Genomic DNA, 20,763 nt, shown 5'->3' with positions numbered 1-20,763 from the left:
CCCCTTCTTCCTAAGAGATGATCAAAATTGATAGTCCCACCCATGTTTGGCTGTCTCTACAGTCAAATGGTCTTCAGCAATGGTCTGTTATGATTTTCTCTTCTTTTGAATTTTGGGTTCTTTTAGACCTGCTTTGGTGTTTTTTATGGTTTGGGCCTGGTTGTAGAAGCAAACCTGGAGTTTGTCCAAATATTGTGGGTCTGGGGAACTGGCTGCAGATGCTAAAGTGCTGTAAGTGCTTATAGCACTGCTGAAATGTCCCATTTCGTGACATGGGTTCTTCCAGCTCTGCCAGGGAACGCAGTGAAGGCCACAAGCAGTGCTCAAAAGGATGTGTTTCAAGTGATGCAATGGGCTACCCTGCATCTGCCAGGGTTTTTAAGCTTTACTGACTGAGTTGCCTCTAGGCTCGACTTCCTGAACTTCAGTGGCTGTTTAAAAATAAACTTAAGAACACCCAGCCAGCTCATTTTCCTCATAAGAGACAAAGCTGTTTCGCTGCAGCTCTGCTTTCCCTCTGAGAAGATGGAAAGTGTGCCTTCATGCACTGGAAATCCAGGGCTAGAGATAAGGCCCTTGCTCAGGAAGGGCTTCACCCACCCAGACAGGGATTATCCGTGGCACTAAAGGACCCAGTCCTCCTTGGGGTCACACCTCTGAAGGAGGTGGCGAGTGCTTTTTTTCTCCATGGGAGGAAAGCCACTGTTTGAGGAGGCTCGTGTGGGTTAGTGGGGCAGAGACCTGGTTAACTGAGGTGACTGAATGTGGTCTAGAATGTGAAGGGGTTTTTGATCTGCTTTGGATGCCATTGGAAAGTCACGGCACAAGCCAAAGGATCCTAGGGTATGCTTGGCTCAGGCTCAGTCTGAGAAGCTGAAGGAAAGAAAAAGCTCCTTGTGGTCTTAGAATAGCTGTTAAATATACACAGAGAAGATGGGAGAAGTGGCTTCTGCTAGTAACTGCATGGTTGCATTCCCAGTCTGCCCACAAATCTTTGGAATTTCTTTGGATGAATCTAATGGTTTCTCTAGGGGTGAGCAGTAGGTCAGTTCAGGGTGCATGCTTACTTTGTAGGAAGCAGCCTGATACACTTTGCATTTTGTATGCCCTAACAAAATAAGAATAGCAGCCATCACCCCCGATGCTGCTGGGTTTTAAAATCCAAAGCTGTCTCTCTACTGCCATCAAAAGATGCTTGCTTTTACTTTGTTCTCACTTCTTTGTCCCAAGTGTTGATGTGTTCTGTAAGATATCATCTGAGCTTTGCCTTTTGGATTTTCAACAGAAAGCACTGGGCTAAACAAAGCCTTGGGGGAGCACCAGTGAGGGACAGACTGTCACATCAGACATTTATCTTGTTTACCCCTTTGATAACAGTGCCTCATTCTCAAATGAGCTCACAGCATTTGAAACTTCCCCGTTGTATTAATGTAGTTTATTAAAGTTACACAGATGAGAAAGTATCATTTTCTTTTTAGAAGACGTTTTTGGGCAAAGCAATAGAGTTTTCCCTTGATCCTATATATATAAGATATCTAGTAGAGTTAGGGGAACTTCCCTGAGGATTACTGTGAGATTTAGATGTGTCTGGGACCTGACTGTTTTCTGTTTTTTCTTTCAGCAGCGAAATGTCAGGATCAAGTTTGAATATGAAGGAGAGAAAAGGTACGTACCCAGCCCTGTCTATGTACAGGGACAAATTGCCCTTTTTACCCAGCATCATCCTACTGACTTTTGCCAGTTACAGATGAGCTCACAGCAGGATTAAGTCCTGAAATCAATTACAAGTGTATATGCAAGAGCCTTGCCTCGTCACCCTGCTCACCATAAGGACCTCTGGGGTTTGCATGACTGAAAGTGGTTCCAAGCTGGAAGTCATTAAATGCCCCTTACCAAGGACATAGGGTGCATGGTTGGATCCTTTTCTCTTTTCAGTTCTTGAGCCCTACTGAACGAGAGCTGAGCTGCAAACCTACAGAGTTGTGTCCTTTTATTAGCAGCCGGTGACACTTACTTACGATAACCAGATTTTGGGCATGGTTCCCATAAAAATAGAGCTGGGAGTTAAAGCTTGCACACCCTTCCCTGCTTGACATTTTCATGGAATCACCTCTGCTTGATGCTTAGTGACCGTGGCAGGGATACAGAGCTGGGAACTCATAGGCTGATGGTCAAAGTTGCATTTGAAGTAAAATAAATAATGTTAGTGTGGGGCTAGACTATACCTGCTGATATGTATCTGTGATGGTACAGGAGAGGCAGATTCACAAGATGCCAAATTGCATCGCTGTCTTTTCCATCCCCGTTCCCTCTTCAGAACCACTTGCTGAAAGTGGAGGTGATAAATCACCCACTAGTGCATGACCCAGGGGATTCTTCAGTGAAAAGCTGCTGGACTTTCTTCTTTTCAACATGCAAACACAACAGGGGGAGAAACAGAGGAGTTGCACTAGAATTTTTGATAGAGGTCTTGGGCATAACAGATGAACAGCATTTGTATGAATGTAAAAGCAAGGAGCAAGTTCTGTGCTTCATGGTAGAAGAGTACTAGTCCTTATTTCTGAATTGTCTGTCCAGTGCTGAATCCCACTGTGGTTTTACTAAACTGAAACTACTGTTCTGTTTATTTGCAAATGCAGGATCATCCAGTTTCCAAGACCAGTCAAATTCAAAGAAGTGGTGCAGAAAGTCACAGATGCTTTTGGACAGACGATGGACTTAGTCTGCATGAGCAATGAGGTACTCTTCCCTTTATGGTTACAGGAGCATTTTAGGGTATCTGGCAGAGCTGAACAGTAGTTTGTTCTTAAGGCCATGATTTAGTGTTTCACAAGTATGTGATGAAAAGTAATCTCTGTGGCTTCCAGCTACTAGGCATACAAGAGCTGTTGCCCAGACATAGCTCAGTTGTATTCTCTGACTCCAAAACAGGCTTTTCCTTTCTAAAAATGATTTCAGTCAAGGCTTATTAAATGATGACCTACATACATTGTCCTTTCCTCCAGAAAAAAAAAAAAAACAAACAAAAACCCAACCTCAAAACAGGGAGGAATGAAATAACTGAGATGATGGAGACATTGTCAGTTCAGCTGCACAGCTGGAGATGTTTCTCCATGAACACCCTTTGGGCAGTGGGACCAACTTTCAGAGCACTTCTGGCTGGTGAGAGCACACATGGGGCAAAAAAGAGACCAGATGACTTTCGTGAGAGCCACACAGAGCAATTGTAGACTGTGTGTTTGGGTTGGATGTGAAGCCTCCTCATCCTGGGAGCAGTTTAAGGAGCATGCTGAAGTCTGGAGTGTGAGTGGAGTAGTGACAGCACTACTAAACCAGCATACTTTCATCCAGCACTGATTTTATTTCACCTAGAAAAGGCAGAACTATCTGCAGTTTGTTTCTGTGGTTAGGTCAGCGATGAAATATACATCACTGCTGGTTTCTCTAGCAGGTTCTGTCACTACATACTACTAGCCAAGAAACCTTCCCTCTGCAATCTGTTTCAAAACTTTAAAACTGCTTTAAGTTGAAGGAGGGAAGATTTAGGTTGGATATCAGAGGGAAGCTCTTTACAGAGAGAGTGGTGAGGTGCTGGAACAGCTGCCCAGAGAGGCTGTGGATGCCCCATCCCTGGAGGTGTTCAAGGCTGGGTTGGATGAGGCCCTGGGCAGCCTGGTCTGGTATTAAATGGGGAGGTTGGTGGCTCTGCCTGTGGCAAGGGGTTGGAGATTCATGATCCTTTGAGTCCCTTCCAACCCTGGCCATTCTGTGATTCTGTGATTCACATCACAGATAGGCACCATTCCTTCTGGATCTGTCTGGACAGCTCACTTCTTGAAGAATTGATTGCAAATGCATAAGAACCTTTCATTGAAATACAAGGGAGGCGGTGAAGAGAGCTTTTTCTTTCCTTTTTTTTTTCTTTTTTTTCTGGGAGATTAGACCCAGTGAAAATCCCTATTCTTTATTAATAGATACCTCATGATACTAAAGCATCCTTTGGGCTTTAGCTTTGAATGTAGTCTGGTTTCTAATCTTGGGCATTCTCTGCCAGTCCTCCTGGGAAAAGCCTGCCATTGAATTCTTCAGGAATGACTCACTTCATTCCAGGTTTCTTTCCACTGGAAGAGGAATTTTTTCCAACAATAGCAAATAGAAGCTTAAATAATGCATTTTATTCTATGTCAGAGACTATTCTTGGTTTTGTGCAGAGCACATAACAGGACCATAAGATTGGGTTACTCCTTCATAGGGATGAGGAAGACCTTTAGTGTTGTTGTTTTATATACATAAAAATTCCTCTTTTCGAGGACCTACACCTTTGGGAGCAGTAGCAATTTAGGGTTGTTATACAGACTACCAACAGACAAAAATGACCTTTGGGGAGATGAGCTGTATGTCCACATGGTGCCCCCCCAGGATCTGGCTTGCAGCATGCTCTGGGCCATGATTTTAATTGCAGGACTGCAAGTCTGTGAGGTAGCTCGATCACAGACATATTTCAATGACATCTTACTCTTTTTTCAGCAACTCTTCATTGCCATTAAATGTTTCTCCTGCCATAGAACCTTGTAGAATGTAATTACACTGAAGTCAACAGTCCCCTTCAGAAGCCCAGTAAGTGGCAGTCACTGTCCAAGTGAAGCCAAGATTGGTGAGATGAGCATGCCAGCTGGGTGGAGCAGGGGCACACATGAATCACATCCTGGTGGGACCATGGAATCAACGAGTTTGGGCTGGTAGCGATAAGAGCAAGGCTTAGCTGTGGGTGTACTGCATGGGGCATGTCTGCGTGTTAGAGCTAGGCTGGGCTTGTCTTTCTGATGGGCAGGACAGCAAAGTCTTGCCTATGGGCAGCATAGTGCAGTGACTTACAGAAAGCTAGCTGTGTTGTAGCTTGAAGGAGCGTCTTCTACAGCAAATTCTGTCTGAATTTCATCTGCATGCACTGCTGTCCAGCTGCTCCAAGTGTAACTAAGTCATCTGCCCCACGTCCATCACCAGCTTGGGAAGTGGCCTTGGGCACTGAACCTTGGTGAGCCGCCAGTTTCCCCCTGACCTCCCTTTGTGTGTCATTTCTGAGGCAGAGGCAATTTCACATCATCATTTCAGGAGGTTAAGGAGAGTTAAAGCCTAGGGAAATGGTAGAAGCTCTGCTATGGGGAAGGAGGATTGTTTTAAAGTGTATTTAACAAACATTTGTCGAGAATTGTTGATGCCAGTTGGTCTGGCACTGGGCAGGAAGATGAACTAATTGACCTCTCAGATTTTTCCCCAACCCCATTTCCTACTATTCTTTGGCTCTCTGCAGTGTCTTAGCAGTGAGTTCTCGCAATGCAGCTGCAGTTGGTGAAAACTCACCCTTTGATCTCATTTTCTTAATCTGCAGGGGATTGACCACCAAGCTCTGTAGTACAACATTAGGTTCCAGTGGAACCGACTGTTTATAAGCAAGAAAAAACTCTAAAAGCTGCATTAGGAATTTTGTGTAGGTGAATTTTGCTGTCTGTAGCTGCTCATTCTATAGGCAGAATAAACCCAGTTAGGTTTGCTCTGGTTCTTGCCTCCATGGTTCTGTGTGGATCTGTATTTAGTTTCATGGGTAGTAGGTATCTGTTCCTGTTATCCATATGTGCCACAATCTGGAAGCCAAATGGAGCAAAATCTACTTGCCAGATACGGGCAATAGGTAAAGCCAAGCTAAATACTGGCCCCAGTCCCTGTTCCAGGAGGGCACTTGTTGCCTGATACTTTTGGCTTCTCTCAAGCAGGCATGCAAATATGTTAATGTTGTGATACTGGAGTGAGATGGAGTGACCTGCAGAACATTTTGTTCAGAGGGATTGCAGTTCTGAACTCTTGTGAGCAGCTCATTAAAGGGATGGGTGAGAATTGGGACTATACTTATAGCTCAGAGCTGAATTCTGCTTGTGGATAAAATGAGGGGAAGCAGGTCTCCAACATTTTCATTTCTGTTTGGGCAAGTAGGGAAGCTGTTTTGCTAGATACATCTTTGGAACCCTTGTGAGCTTCAAGAGGGTTAAGCAGAATACTGAGAGAATATCCTTTAGGCTCTGCTGCATAAGGAAACAGGTTGTCTCAGGACACCTGTGTGGAATTTGGAGGCATATTCAATACCATTTCTGCCTATGGTCTGCTGTGACCATAAGTGATCCGTAAGGATCTCGAAGTTCTACTGTGGTCTAACCATTTATTCAGTGGACCTTCTGGAAGCACTGAATGGTTGCTATCTATCATAGATTCATTTGAGTTGGAAGGGACCCCTAAAGGCCATTTAGTCCAACCTCCCTGCAATGTGCAGGGACACCCACAGCTCCATCAGGTGCTCAGAGCCCTGTCTGGCCTGACCTGGAGTGTCTCCAGGTTGGGGTATCCACCGCCTCCCTGGACAACAGGTGCCAGTGCTGGTGGGCACTTTCCTTTCATTCACATCCCAGTCTGGCAATCCCAGGCTGGTTTGTTCATTCCAGCCCAGACAAAGACTGTTGCTCTCTGTTAGTCCCCAATTGGCTAGGTTGCTTGCTCAACAAAAAAGGATCATCTTCCTGAACTTTGCCCCATCTCGTTTGATTGAGGCCTCAAGTCTCATTCTACATCCAAAGCATTTTCAAGAGTTCCTCTTAGAGTCCTTTCCTGACAAATAATGTAATAGTTTTTATAGACAAAAGCTGCATAGCCTGATCATCCATCTCCCTGGATGAATGTTCTCAGAGCTTTGCCTTAGGGTCTCCTTTGACTTTTTGTAGAAATGTGTCAACCATGTTCGCATACGTTACACCAGAAGAGCACTCCTGGCTCAGCCTGAAGTTTGTTGCTTAAATATCTTTTGGAAACTGGTCTTGTCTTTCCTCACCAATGATCATTGCTGCCATTATATTGGAACTGGCAGCTTCTTCTTCTACTCTGAATCCAATTTCTGCATATCTGATTCTTTCGTGCATGCTGTAGGATTCCTGAATATTTGATTTGGGACTGAAAACTGCACTGGCAGGTTACATAAAACTAAGGTATTGCATTGCCACAGCCCCTTTCCAGATCTGGTTTTTGCCATCTTGAGGGTGAGTGCCTAAGCTCAGGAACCACTCCAGTCCACAGCTGCTGGAGCTTGGCTCTGTTGGTGGGAGGTCAGCATCAAAAACAGGGAGCTTGTATATGGCCCTGTTCCTTAACTGTAACGTGGAGGTGAAAGAGGATGTTCATTTCACACAGGAGAAATCTGATCTAAATCTTGAGATGTTCACACACAACACGCACCTAAAATGAAGTTTGGCAGGCTCAGGTTTGTGGTCCCTGGGTGGAGAAGGTGACTGTAGCAGTTTCCTGAGATGAACCTTGTCTCCTTTGGCCAGGGCCTTCCCTTGACCTGGTCATCCCCACAGCCCCAGTGCACAGAGTCTGAGGTGTATTTACCTACAGGCTGACAGCCAAACCCTTGGTGACACCCTGGAATCAAAAAGGGAGACACAGGCAGCTTTTGAGTGCCTTTCTCTTGGGCAGTTGATCCAAGGAGTGTTTGTGGTGTGAACTCTTATCACCCGGAGAGCTTTTTGAAGTGTGGGGCTGTAGCTCCCAGTAAGGCCAGCGGGATTTTACTGGGATCTGTGGCCGCTCGGTCCCTTTGGTAGGCAGAACTGCTGTGTACTTTGGCACAGGCAAGAGTATCCCATGCTCTGCTGGCTGGTTATGGTGCCAGTGCCCTAGGCAACCTACAGAGGCTGAGGCTTGGTTTTTATGATCTTAGGCAGAGTGCCTCAGAAAGGAGGGCAAATAGTTGTGTTTTTCACCTCAGCCCAGGGCAGCAGAAGGCTGCAGAATCCCTCTGAAGTGCAGCTGTGGTGGATGCTGGATTCTTTGCAGTCCATCTGCAGGACATGGTACACACAGCAATGTCAGGGGGCCATGGTCCCTCTGGAGATGAGAGGGTGGTGGTCTGCCCCATACCAAGCAAACAGCAGGACTTTTGGCTGCCGCATAGACAGGGCACTGTCTGGCTCTCTGCTCTGCTTACTTTGTCAAGAAATTGCCCTGCTGGGTGTCCACGTGGCTCTTGCAGTGAAGGCTGCACTCACTTTTTGTACTGGAGGAGCTGAGGCTCTGATTTGGGAATGATCTGATTTCACAGACTGCAGCAGGAGGGAGGCTGCTGGGATCTCCCACAAGAGATGCATGGCTGCAGCTCACTGCTCTCCTGGAGCACCATTGCATGGCTGTCTTCCAGGGAGGAAACCCAGGCTCTTCAAAGCTTGGAACACATGGGGCTGATCTGGCGTGGAGTAGCTGCAGGCCTTGCCTCAAATTCCAGGTCAGAGCAGCCCCGGAATAGCAGGCAGGAAGCCTAAGAATTCAGCTCAGCCCACTCCTCTGACCACTAGCTGAATTTGTGATGTGACCTTTAAGCCCTCTCCTCGCAGATGGTTTTTGTTGTGATTTTTTGCATCTGTTCCATAATAGATGAGAACTTGGAAGAACACAGCAGAGCTCAGCAAGCTGGGGGTGTGGGGGCTCTTGTTTTCCATCCGCTTTCTCAGGTTCCTCCCTCGCCCCCCGATTCCCAGGCTGCTCACCGTGAGGATCTGCCTTCCTTTGTTTAGCCAATTGTGTGACACTGCCGTGCTCCGGTGTTTGTTCAATCCCTTCCAGCTCCTGATCCCACTGAAATCCCAGGAAGACTTGGACAAAGCGATGGAACAGTTGGAGCTGAGCCCTTCCCTGAAGAGCCTGCGGATCCTTGTGAGCGCTCCAAAGAAAGCGAATGTGAGCTGTTCACCTTCTCTGCTCTTCTGTGTCCAGTCTTAGCCGCCTTGTTGTTGAGCTGGAAAGTGGAAATGAGTCTCCTGATGGTTCAGGAGGATGAGGGGGTCTGCCCTGCTCTGGCTCAGCCGCTTTGAAATCCTCCCACAGCAGCAGCCTGAAGGCAGCACTCAGCCCCTTCCTGCTCCTCCTGCAACCTGTGATGGGTTAAATACTGTCCTGACCATCCTCAAACAAGGTTAACCCCTGGGGCACCCCCTGTGCTTTCCACGTAAGGATGCTGTCACCATCCCACTGCATCCCCTCTTTGTATACGCTGATCATTGCCAAGCTGGGTGGCAGCACGGGGGCCGTTCCCTTTGTGTGATGCTGAAGTACTAAAGGCCAGAAAGGACAAGCTAGAGAATCCTTCAGTGCAGGACTGTCTCATTTTATTTATTTTTATTTATTTATTTTTCTCTTGAGCTCAGTGGTTTTGCAGTTAAGCCTGTTAGTTTGACCTCGCCTGCACGGAGCTCCTTGCCAAAGCACATGTCGTTCTGCCCCAAGCACAGGCTGTAAAACAAGGGATTTGCAGATGTTGCAACTCTCTTTCTTCCTTATATTTCCTAGAAGTACCGGAGAGGCTGAGTGTCTTGAAACTCATAGTGCTTGTCCTCATGCTGCTGCTGCTGCTACTTGCAGCTCTTGGGTCTTCTCTGCTCCTTTTGGGAGGTTCTCAGAAGGTGCAGGGACCAGAGTGTCAGGGCAAAACTGAGCCATTGCTTGAGGTTTCCTATGTCCTGTTGTTCCTATCGGCTGCAGGAAAATTGCAGCGTTACAAGACAGCTATTAGGAGCAGGGCAGTCCAGGCAGATTTGTGTACAGCTTTGAGGTTGGTCCAGCTTCTCCTGAAGCATGTAAATATTCTTCTGCATGTAAAGAAATGCAGTTTCGAGATCATAAATAAAACAATCACAAAATCACAGTGCACTTTATCACGTTATGTTAGTAAGGCTCTGCCACTACCAAGTCCTACCAATGTAACTCAAGCTGTATTGAAGTTACCAGCTGGATAAGGGACCTTGGCTCTCCCTCTTTTCTGTACTCCCTAGCAAAGCCTCGTTGTCCACTCTGCTCTGTTACAGAGTCACCTCTGCAGTGCTTAGGCTGCCACTGAAATATAGGGAGCATGGAGGAGAGGCTTTCATTTGGGCTTGCAAACTTTGAGGACAAGGATCAGCCTTTGTATTGATCCTGAAATAATGCAGTACCAGAACAGTCTTTTATGTTGTATGTCTGTATCATTATTAACTTGGACTCAGTTTTATTGTTTTAGAGTATTATGCGAACAGATGTAATTTGTTTGTGAACGATTTTTGGATCATTCCAAGTTAAATGCATGTCTGCTTTTTAATGGTTCTTGGACAGTATGGTCACGGGGATCCCAATGCAGGATTTCACACGGTGTGTCCACGAGGGGCCTGACTTCTGGCAAGGCCTGATGGTTCCTTTTGTGTGATTCACAGCTCCTCCAGCCAAACAACAGCAAGCAGCATGAAATGAGGATCTCCAGATCCATGGGAGATATCATGGGATCCCTGTACAAGGACTCTGAGAGGACACGAAAGTATTCAACAGGTAAGTGAAATGTAGTGCTCTGTGGGGTGTATGTGCTGTTACAGGTAGGGCCACCATCCCCTTTCCTGTCACAGTCGTGGAGGTATTATGGTCTGGTGTCCACCCTGATGTCACCCACCAGTATCTTAGTGCAGTCACTACTTGGCTTGAGGAGGAAACCATGAACTGCGCAGGTTGTAGTGATTAGAATCATGTCAAGCATGAAAGCTGAGAGGATTTAAGGTGTAATGTGAGGGGAAAACCTCACATTTAATGATAAAAACCTACAGTGAATTGGTCTTCATCAAAGTGAAGAGTGAGGATCTATAGAAAGACAAGGCTTGGGTTTCCTACATTCTGAGGGCCAAACGTGTATCTCAGTGCCAGTGGTGTGTTCTGGGTGGTGAAGTCTGTGGTAGCTGCTTTTGTGGTTTCTCAGGAGGACGTGCAGTGTTTTGCACTGGCAGCATTTCAAATGAAGGGGAACATCCCTTTCCATTTGAGGCACTGGGAGCAGATACCTGTTGGCCCTTGTTTGGAAAACCATATAGGACCTTATAGAGAACAGTGCTTCATGCAGCATTGGTAAAGCAGCCTTTCGGGGTATCGTTCTCCACATTACAACCTACTGAAGCCAGATGTGGCTGCTACCTGTCCCAGAGTTCTCTTTGGTCCTGTTGTTGGGATGTGCCAAGGATGCCTCTTTCTGTTGTACTGTTTTCTACCCTTCGTGGTTCTTGAGAGTTTGCCCAGAATCTTTTGAATGAAATACAGGCACAATTATATAGCAAAGCACAGACACTCTGCAGAAACTGCTTGGGCAAAACATCTCTGATGCTCTTTTTTTTTTGACCCTTGTTTGGCTGTTAATGTAAAGCAGCAAAGAGCTGTAGCACAGTGAGCTGTCACTGATGTGTGAACCAGGCATAATGGGCAGAATTGATCCTGCATATTGCTGTGCTAGTGAGAAGATTGATTCTTAGGATCATAGAATCATACAATCTATGGCCTGGGCTCACTGGTTTCTACACCAGGCTTTGGTCTTTTCTTACTATTTACTTCTTACTGTATGTCTTGCTGTCAGTTTGAGCAGGGTTTGCACCAAGCCCTCTGCATGGTAGGAGCACACCAGACCTCTCTGGAGCTATGCAGGCTCTATGAAGCTACTGCAGCCTATTGTAGGAGCTATTTACAGTCCTGCAGATTCCATTTTTGACCTCTTGAATCAGAGATGGGTTATCCAGTAGTTGGGCAGAAACTTCAGTGAGCTGAAAGTGGGGAGGGTGGAGCATAAAGCTGAAGATCTGGCTTTAGACAGGCAGAGATGAGCCTACATTGTGTCCATGGACAGGGGATTTCACTGAGCTTTGTAGGCAGTGAAAAGGCATCCTAAAAGACCGAGGCTCCTGTAGGATTAACTTCTTTTGCAGTTGCAAGCTGTGTCCTTGTGTTTGCTCTGCTGTCATCAGCGCAGCTGCTATCAAGAGAAGATCTTAACTCATCTCAGCTTCTCTCTTAAGATGGCGTTTAAAAAGAGATTTAAAGTGATGTTATAGAAAAAGGTGGTTCAGGGTCATGTTCTCCTGTTTCTGAGATGGCTCTTGGTTTTCTGCTGACTCTGCCATGATAGCAGCAGTGAAAACTCATAAAACTGCATGTCATTGGCACGAGTACATTAGAAGGGGGTAGATGTTCTGTGGAAGATATTTGGCTATTTTTGCTTCAGCTGGACAGAAAATATCTTCGTTCCCTGTCCCTAAAAAACCTTATGCAAAGTCAATATTATTTTTTTCATAAACATTTTCAGTGAAACGCCCCCAACACACACACTTTTTTTTTTATTGGAAGAGGAAAATGTTCCAGTCTCATGGTGACCAGCATCTGAAAATGTTCAGCTGAGTGCCAGAAAACTGTGGTCTAAAATCTACTGGTGTTCTGAATTTTTGGATATCTGAGGGCAGCTTTCACAACATTACCCACCAATTATTCATGAGCTCCATTCTGGAATCAACACTTGATTGGAAGCATTTGCCAAAGGCTTGATTCTCTATTCCCATGCTGGCAAACCATGACCTCTGGGAATAGATGATGTAGAGCAAGGCATCCTTTTTCTCTTTGTTTTGGGGCATTTGATGGCGGGGAACATGGAATCATAGAATGGCTTGGGTCATGCTCAGCAAGGAATGCAGTGCAGAAAACAGCACAAGGGCATTGTAGGGGAAGGAGGCTTTGGTAGTGTACGGGCTGGATGGGTGACTCTGAAAAACATGAGCATGGTGGCACTACCTGTGCCATTAAACTCATGGGGCCAAGCCACGAGCACTGGCTGGCAGCTGATGTCCTTGACCAGCCCTGGACTGCCCTCCCAGCTGTGCCCAGGTACCAGCTGGGGTAGCGTGGGGGGAAATCACGGTGTTTGAACCTCCCCCCTGTTTTGACCTCTCAAAACAGGAGGAGTCTTTGCCTGTGGGTAGCATGTCAGTTACCTGACATGAGTTAGAAAAATGGACTCTGTCCCTTATAATTTATTACATGTACCCCAAAGTTTGCCTTAAGCTGAGACGTAGGAATTCATCCTCAAAGGGTCAGCATGGAGAGGAGGAAGATTTGGAAGCATCCCACTAAAAAGAAGTGGAGGGAGATTTGATCGATCTGCTCACATCTCCCCATGCCAGCCACAGCTTGTTGGTGAGGAATTTCCTGCAGATTTCTATCTGCTTATTGTGCCACTGTGTCCTGAGCCCCATGTTCCCACCACAGCTTGGAAGAACAACACATCTTGGTGTCACGTCCTTCATTTGGCTCTGTGGCAACATCATTCAGGGCTGGGCTCTCTGTGACTGCAGCTGTGAGCACAGGCAGCTGTCAACAAACCCTGCCCGGCCCTTGCTTTTATGGGGCTTCTCTTCTCCATCAGGACTACTGCTTGATGCTGGTCAGTGATGGATGAAGTTTTGGGAAGGATCTGCCAGGGTAGGGAAGGGGTCAGGCCAGGGAACAAGGTGGCTGAAGGAAGCCAAGCCTGGCACAGGGGAGCTGCTTGTACGTGCAGCACCAAGAGCTCTGCACATACAGCATGAAAGGCACTTCTTAAATAAAAATAACAGAAAGGAACGTGAAAAAAAAACAGTAGATGCCAGCAGTGACTGTAAGGCTCCATGCTGGCCTGGTTCACCCTGCCTGGGACATGCTGTGCTCTAACCTCAAATATAGGGCTTTACATTAGTGTGTGAAACATGGAGCAGGAATCCCACTGCAAAGCACCTTGCTGCAAAGGGTAACTGAGGTCAGATGCTCAGCTGCTGCCAATCTGCAGAGTTTCTCTGAGTTCAGGAATTCTGAATAGAGCTGCTAAGATCTGGCCAGCATCTGGCTTACAAGTAATGCCTCGGAGCTTACCCTTCCCTGTTGGCTCTCGTGCTGCCATGTAATCCTGTAGGCTCCAGGAGGACAGTCTAGGAGGTCTTTTCTCTCTGCCTGATGCTGCTGCTGTTTTGTGAGCATTAGTTCAAAGCAAAGACCATTTGAGATGTGTCGGGCTCATCTGAGCTTGGCTGACCATTCCTTTCTCTAGAGACCGAGGTGGATAAAGCAGCAGTACCTAATACATCCAGTATGCCTAGTGTTGCCTCACTATGAATTAAGCCTGCTCATTAAAGATCAGAGTTGACTTCTCTCCCCAGCCACTGCTTTCTGTTTCTGACCCCACTGGCACTGCTGAGAATGCCTGAGGTGTCATTAGTGGGGTCAGACAGGGCTGCCTTGTGCTTTGAAAGGGGAAATCAGCTCTTGGCTCTGAGGCTATGCTCCCATTCCTCTTGGGCAGGTTGGCATGCACAGTGCACACAGAGATGTGCAGCAGCAGCATCCAGTGCTCAGCAACCAGTGCTCCTGGAGGTATGAAACTGCAGAAAATACTTTGAGCAGCTTTTCCACCTGAACTGCTTGGCTGAAAGGGATCTGCTTCAATCCAGCAGTTCTCAAGCATGCAAATGTCTGAGCATTTTGCCTAACTTCCTTGCCTGCTGAGAAGTGGTTACTGTCCTATCCCCTCTGCAGTTTTTAGCAGGAAATGTGACACTGGAAGGTCAAACATAACTGACCTGATGACTGGGAGCAGTTGTTCCAGGCAAAAGCTTAATGTGAGATCATGCCAAGTCTTTACACTTGTGATAAATCTCACTCAGCTCTCCAGGTCCAAAGTCAAACAGAGTGTGTTCAGCTCCTTGACCCTGACTTGAAGACCTGGGCCGTGGGTGGGTTGTGGCAGTGAGGGATGACATCAGTGCATGAACAGACCCAAACTTGGGAGCAGCAGGAGTAGAGTTGCTCAACAGAGTTAAGGCACAGCAGTAACAGCACATCAGACCAGTGAGGGGCTTTTTGGAGCAAGAGCCCCCCCATGTCTTAATGCAGCACAAATGAGATGATAACACAGTGATTTCTCCAGTGTACCTAAACTCTTAATGGTTAAGCATTTGTTTATTTATCTTCAAGGGGAGGATGCCATACTTCCCAACTGGTTTTGTTTTTTTGGGCTGGTGGAAAGCCAGCTCATTATGTGCACTGCAGCGCTCAGGAGATTCTCCCTCCTTGATCTTGGCCTTACTTCAGTTGGACTTCGATTCGCTGTGCTCTTATCCTGCAGGAAATCTGCAAAGGAGAAAATAGGAAGGAAAAAAAAGCATCTCAAAGGCTTTTATTTTTAAAACTTGAGCGAGGAGCCTGGAGGGAGATGTACTATGGGACAGATATCTCTGTGTTTGGTGTAAATCCAGCAAGCCTGATTGAAGAATGGTCTTTCATATTGGAGTGATGCTGTTAATGTTAGCAGCTCCTGATACGCATTGGCTTAAGTGAGAGGTTTGTGGTGTTGATCGCAGTGATGGATTTATGCCAGAGATCAATCTGGCACAGTAACTGTGCTGCAGAAGAGCAGCAGCAGAGGTGGAAGTGTTGCATCGACTTTTCATTACAGGATAGACCCCTTTCCCATACCTTTCCCTTGCAGTATGGAGCTTAGCATGGACACCTCGTTACCAAATGGTAGTGATGAACCAAAAAGTTTGCAGGAGTGCTGCAGAGGGGGGTAAGAACTGTGAGGCAGGACACGTGCTTTTTAGAAGCCTGTTTAAAAACTAGTTTTTGTGTGAAAGCTCCCATTGCACAGTGCAGACCAGTTAAAGCTCCAGCACGGAGCAGTGCACATCTCCATCAGCAATTCCTTGCACTAAAGTGATGACAGATTGAGAGGGGACTGCAGAAAGACAAGCAAAGCCAAGCCTGTGCATCTGGGTCAAGCAAGGGCAGCATTTCCTAAGTCCTGCAAAGGCTCAAGGAATTGGTTTGGGTGAATCTGGGGCCTCCAGGGCTACAGGCAGGGGAGGTAACCCATGTGGCAGAAGGGTCAACCCCATGAGTCTTTCCTCTCCCTTTGGCTCTTTGAGTGCTGTTTTTCCTTACTCTTAGGGAGAGAAGATGGATATTTGGGTGCAAATTGTTTTCCATCTATATGAAACGTTTGAGTGACGTTACACAGAGTTCACTCAAGATGGGCAGCCAGGCTTGTTTCCCACATTGCTGAACGAGACAGCATTTCCAGGGAGGAAATGTGCTGAGGTCAAAGATGAGAGGTGGGATTGGGGTTTGGCTTGACTGCATAACAACAAAGCTCTAGGAGCCTTTTTACTCTCTGGTATTTACAAAGTACCCAGACACAGGACACAGCTCGTAGGTGCCAGGATAGGCTGAAAGCTAAAGTCTGCTGAGTGTTGTGTGGCTTTGCAGAAAGAACTGTCCCAGGTACAAAAGCTTTGTAGGTGCTCATGAACAATATTGCCTCTCTAGTTCTTCCATTCTCTTCCAAAATGTTCAAACTCAGCAGCATCTCTGGAAGATCACAGAATATCACAGTTGTTTGAGTTCAAAGGGACCTCCAGCTGCCCTGCTGTGAACGGGGACATCTACAGCTCAGTCAGTCTGTGACCACGGTCTCTGGCAGGACTTCAGTGCAGTGAGTCCTTCTCTTGTTGACCAATGACTTCCCCATCTCCTAGGCTCTCTGCACACTGGCCGGAGCTCTCCACCCCCAGGGAGCGTTCCTGAGGAGCAGCAGCAGATCGCTCGCCAGGGCTCCTACACCAGCATCAACAGCGAGGGCGAGTTCATCCCCGAGACCATGGATCAAAATGTAAGTGGGGCTCATGGGTTAAATGCATGTGGGTTGAAGTGGGCACATTGCATTCTGCACTGCGAGCATCGTTCTTGCTTCTACATTGCCTCTGGCCCTCAGGCCAGATTTTTCCTGTGGGCTTCACATGCTCCGGAAACATTATTTCTAGGAACCCTGCAAGCTGGCTGTGGCAATGACTGCAGCACGCTCTGACACTCCAGGTAGCACACATGCACACCAGCTGCCAGGCCCTTGTGGCCACGGCCTTCCCGGATCCTGGGATGACAAGGGAACGTGCCAAGCAAATGATTGCCTGCGATTGCAACAGACTGGGGATGTCAGCAACTCTCGCTGCTTCCCATGTGCTGTTTCTGCCTGAGCTCTGGCTACAGTCCTTGGCTCTGTCTGAAGAGTCTCTGTGTATTTTTTTTTGTCTCTCTCCTTCCCCCTTTTTTTTTTTTTCCTTATTATGTTTGTATGTCTCAATCCCTCAGTAATAAAAGAGTTGCTAGATTTAATGCAGAGTGATGAGCAGAACTTCTGTCTCAAATCAGTTCCCTCCATAAAGGGGTGAACTTAGATGGTCATTGACCAGAAAGAGCATGTACCGCCCTCTCCATTTGCATCTCTGCTCAAGCTGTAGCTCCAAAGAACTTAGGATGAGTGGCACCCTGCACTTTATGGGCTATCTGATTGCAAGGTTGAGTTTTGCAGAGCTGTTGGAAAGAGAGCACCAACTCGCAGGAGGGATCTGGAGGGACTTCAGGAAGGCACTGAGCAGGGTTGTTCACTTCAACGGGCTGCTGTGACATCTCCCAAGGTCTTCCCTGGGGGAATGCGCATCTCCTGCACTCAAGGAGCACTCATTGGCTCTGTTCTTGAGTATGGGCTGTGCCAGTGTTTCCATGGCAAAGCTGTGTTTTCGACGGCTTATTCTACAGCCATTAATAAAATGAGAAGTCACTCCGGGTGAGTCTTGGCAGCGTCGGAGTGCAGATGTATCTCGTGCTGCTTGCAGCCAAAAGCTGCCTTTCTATTGTTTCCACATGACTTCCAAACACGTTTAGGAGGATTAAGACAAAGTGTGTATGTGCAGGAGGAGGGTCTGCTCAAACCCCCTGGGGTGTAAGTCAGCACAGTTGCGTTGATTGTTAATGGTGCTCCATTAGCTCTGCTCCTGATGAAGGTTCCCAGATGCTCCCCCAGCATTGCGCCATGGGTGGCCCACTGTCTTTTCCTAGAGGTGGATGGATGTGTGCACTGACAAATTAAAGGCAGGAAAAAGGACTTGTTTCTTTCCTTCATTTCTCTCCTCATTGAACAGCCATAGTTTTTCGCATGGATTGCCCTCAGAATGTTCTCGGAGTGCAGCTTTGAAACATATCTGCTGTACAACCACTTGCAAGGAGATCCTTCGTGCCTTTTGGGGGTGCCTCTCTGCAGGAGATGTAACTGAGGTCTTCATAGCATCATAGAGTCATTAAGGTTGGAAAAGACCTCAAAGAGCATCTAATCCAACCGCTGACCCACCACACCATGCCCACTGACCACATCCCTCAGTGCCACATCTCCACAGTTCTGGAACACCTCCAGGGACAGTGACTCTCCTACCTCCAAGGGCAGCCTGTGCTCAGATATCTAGTTCTGTTGCCAGGCTTTTAAAGAATGCTGAGTCTGTGTCATCATTCAGCATCTCTGCTGGGAGAGAGTTGGCGTGGTTGGCAGAGATGGGATGGGGGCTAAGCAGGGACCTTGCTCCTCTTTGGCTGCTGCGCTTCGAAGTATGAGGCTTTGGGGTTAGATCTTGGGAAGCAGAGAAAAATCAGACTTTCCAATTGGGACTGCCAAAACAATAAGAGCTGTTATGACAACCACTCAAGGAGGTGTAGCGCAGAAACAGCACATGGAAATGGAGAGGCTGCCCTGTACGTGGGGAAGGAGGAGTGGCTGGATTCAGGAGCCAGGAAGGGGCAACTCCACGTGGTGCTCAGCCATCCTCTGCTCTGCTTTCCCGGCAGCAAGCTGGACCCTGGGCTGGCTGGCTCTGCGTGGAAGTGCTCATAGACCCTAGGTTTACCACTCAACACAAAACCTCTATTGTTATTAGCCAGCTATAAATAACCCTGTCCAGTACAATGTCTCATCCAGGAAGCAACACAAATGTAGCTTTTGACTCACTGAGCTAGTGAGAGCCAAGCTCGTTCCTCCAGCCAACAGCCCTGATGATGCTTCGCTTATCACTGGAGGGGGAGGCTGATGTCTTGTGCCAGGGGGAGGCAGGAGTCCATGGCCACAGTCTTGGCTGTGTGCACAACATCCACTTGGCCTTGGGCACACTGTTTGTGTCCTGATTTCATTTTTTTCCTTATGAATACTTTGAGCACTTTGGCTCTCATTGATTTCTCAACATGCTTAGAACATCAGGGTGCTTATTAGCTCTACCTCAGCTTCCTTGCTAGCAAATAGAACAAGGAGAAATGGTTTCAAACTAGAGGAGGGGAGATTTAGCCTGACATAAGGAAAAGGTTTTTATTATAAGGGTGGTGAGGCACTGGCACAGGTTGCCCAGAGAGGTGGTGGTGCCCCATCCCTGGAGACACTCAAGGTCAGGCTGGATGAGGCTCTGAGCACCTGATGGAACTGCAGGCGTCGCTGTTCATTGCAGGGACTTGGACCAGATGGCCTTTCAGGGTCCCTTCCAACTCAAGCGATTCTATTATTCTATCAAATGCAATTGATGATAATAATAATCCAAGGGAAACATCATAGATGAACTTCTTATGCAAAGAAAGCTTGTTAGTCTGCATGTCTGTTCTTGCAGGGCCAGGATCCGATGGTGAAAATCAGCTGGCTTCAGTGGAGAAAAGTTGGATCTGTATCCTGCAGATGTTCATTAGTAGTGGAACTTGAAGAGTTGTATTCTCATCTGTTACTTTATTGGTTTTCCCTTTCCTTCCTCATCAGATGCTTGAAGCTTTCATCAGCCCCGATGGGTCGATGTCTGGGAGCTGCCAGTCGCTGGACAGGTCTGTGGACAGGTGAGTTGCATACCATCATGCTCACAGGTGCTTCATTATGATTTAAACTGCAGTAATCTTAGCTGGACAGAGTAGCTGGGGATTTGCAGACAGCCTGCCTCTTTGTGCCTCAGCCAGATCCCTCTTTCACCCCTCTGTCTTTCTGCAGTCACTGGGTCAATACTGCGTTATCCTCTCTCTGGGCATACTGTCTGCTTTCCATTGACTGTTCATACGTTTGGCAGCCCCTGGGTGCTGCCAGCAGCCACAGATGTGTCAGTCAAGGCGCTGAGGACACCAGACAAGCAATGGCTAAGTTTAGCTTCTCTGCAGGAAGCAACTGGGACACATTGTACTGAGGCAGGCAGCAGTTCAATACTTAGCGTGGCTGGTCCAAGTTCACACGTGCACAGCGACTGCAGATTTGCTGCTGTGCATGGCAGGCTGTATGTAAGACACAGTGTCCTTTTGGGAAGCAATACATGTATTTTTTTTAATCCACATCAAAGGTTTTCTTTTTTTTAATTTTATTTTCCTCTTTTTTTATATATTTTTTTTCCATTGCTTTTGCCATGCAGCACCAAGGCTGTGTTCCATCAGGTCTGCGTTGTGTTGATTTGATTGTGTGGCATGCTTTGTGACTCTGTGCACTTTGGATCTGTCTCAGCATTAAGGTCCATTTCCGTTTTGTGGCTTTTAATATTTTCCTCTGATGCATTTGCTCATTGTTACAGATGCATCGAATCTGATTTCTTTGTGTTCTTAGCCTCTATGCCTCAGCTTTGCTTTTTGCATAGACTTCGCTGCAGAACAGCAAAAGCACAGCTTGGTTGTAATGCTTTTTTTGTGAACTGAGAAGAGCATTAGGCATGTTGGCAAGAGGGTCATGTGTGCATAGCTGTGTTCAGTCATTGGGTCTAGAGAGCTGGAAAGGGCATAGGAGGGCTGTATTCTTCAAAGGTAGGAAAAGGAGTAAGCGTGAATATTTAGCACACTTGCCTTGTTTGGAATCAGGAGATAGGCTTGATGATCCCTTTGGGTTCCTTCCAGCTCAGGATGTGCTGTGATTCTATGATTCTGGAAAAAGCATAGCTGAGTCCTTGCTGCTAATTGTGTGAGATGGCATTAGCCTCCAGAGGGCAGAGCTAGTCACCAGGCACGGAGACCAGTCTGACACTAAGAGAGAACACAGTTAATACCTCC

General features: G+C 47.0%; 1 protein-coding gene across 5 annotated transcripts in view; it reads left to right on the top strand.

Moving 5' to 3' along the window:
* The window catches only part of LOC100542691 (mitogen-activated protein kinase kinase kinase 3-like), a 64,834-nt gene that overhangs the window by 32,801 nt on the left and 11,270 nt on the right, over window positions 1-20,763 (top strand). For all 5 annotated transcript variants that reach the window (XM_019616223.2, XM_019616225.2, XM_031553839.1 and 2 more), the window contains 6 exons: window positions 1,622-1,665; window positions 2,640-2,739; window positions 8,662-8,775; window positions 10,281-10,392; window positions 16,428-16,561; window positions 19,508-19,581. In XM_019616223.2, coding sequence (XP_019471768.1) covers window positions 1,622-1,665; window positions 2,640-2,739; window positions 8,662-8,775; window positions 10,281-10,392; window positions 16,428-16,561; window positions 19,508-19,581 — 578 coding nt within the window. The remainder of the gene's footprint in view (window positions 1-1,621; window positions 1,666-2,639; window positions 2,740-8,661; window positions 8,776-10,280; window positions 10,393-16,427; window positions 16,562-19,507; window positions 19,582-20,763) is intronic.

This window comes from Meleagris gallopavo, chromosome 6, assembly GCF_000146605.3.
Source record: "Meleagris gallopavo isolate NT-WF06-2002-E0010 breed Aviagen turkey brand Nicholas breeding stock chromosome 6, Turkey_5.1, whole genome shotgun sequence".
Taxonomy (NCBI): domain Eukaryota; kingdom Metazoa; phylum Chordata; class Aves; order Galliformes; family Phasianidae; genus Meleagris; species Meleagris gallopavo.
The sequence above is the reverse complement of the archived record's forward strand: the minus strand, read 5'-3'. Positions and strand labels throughout refer to the sequence as shown.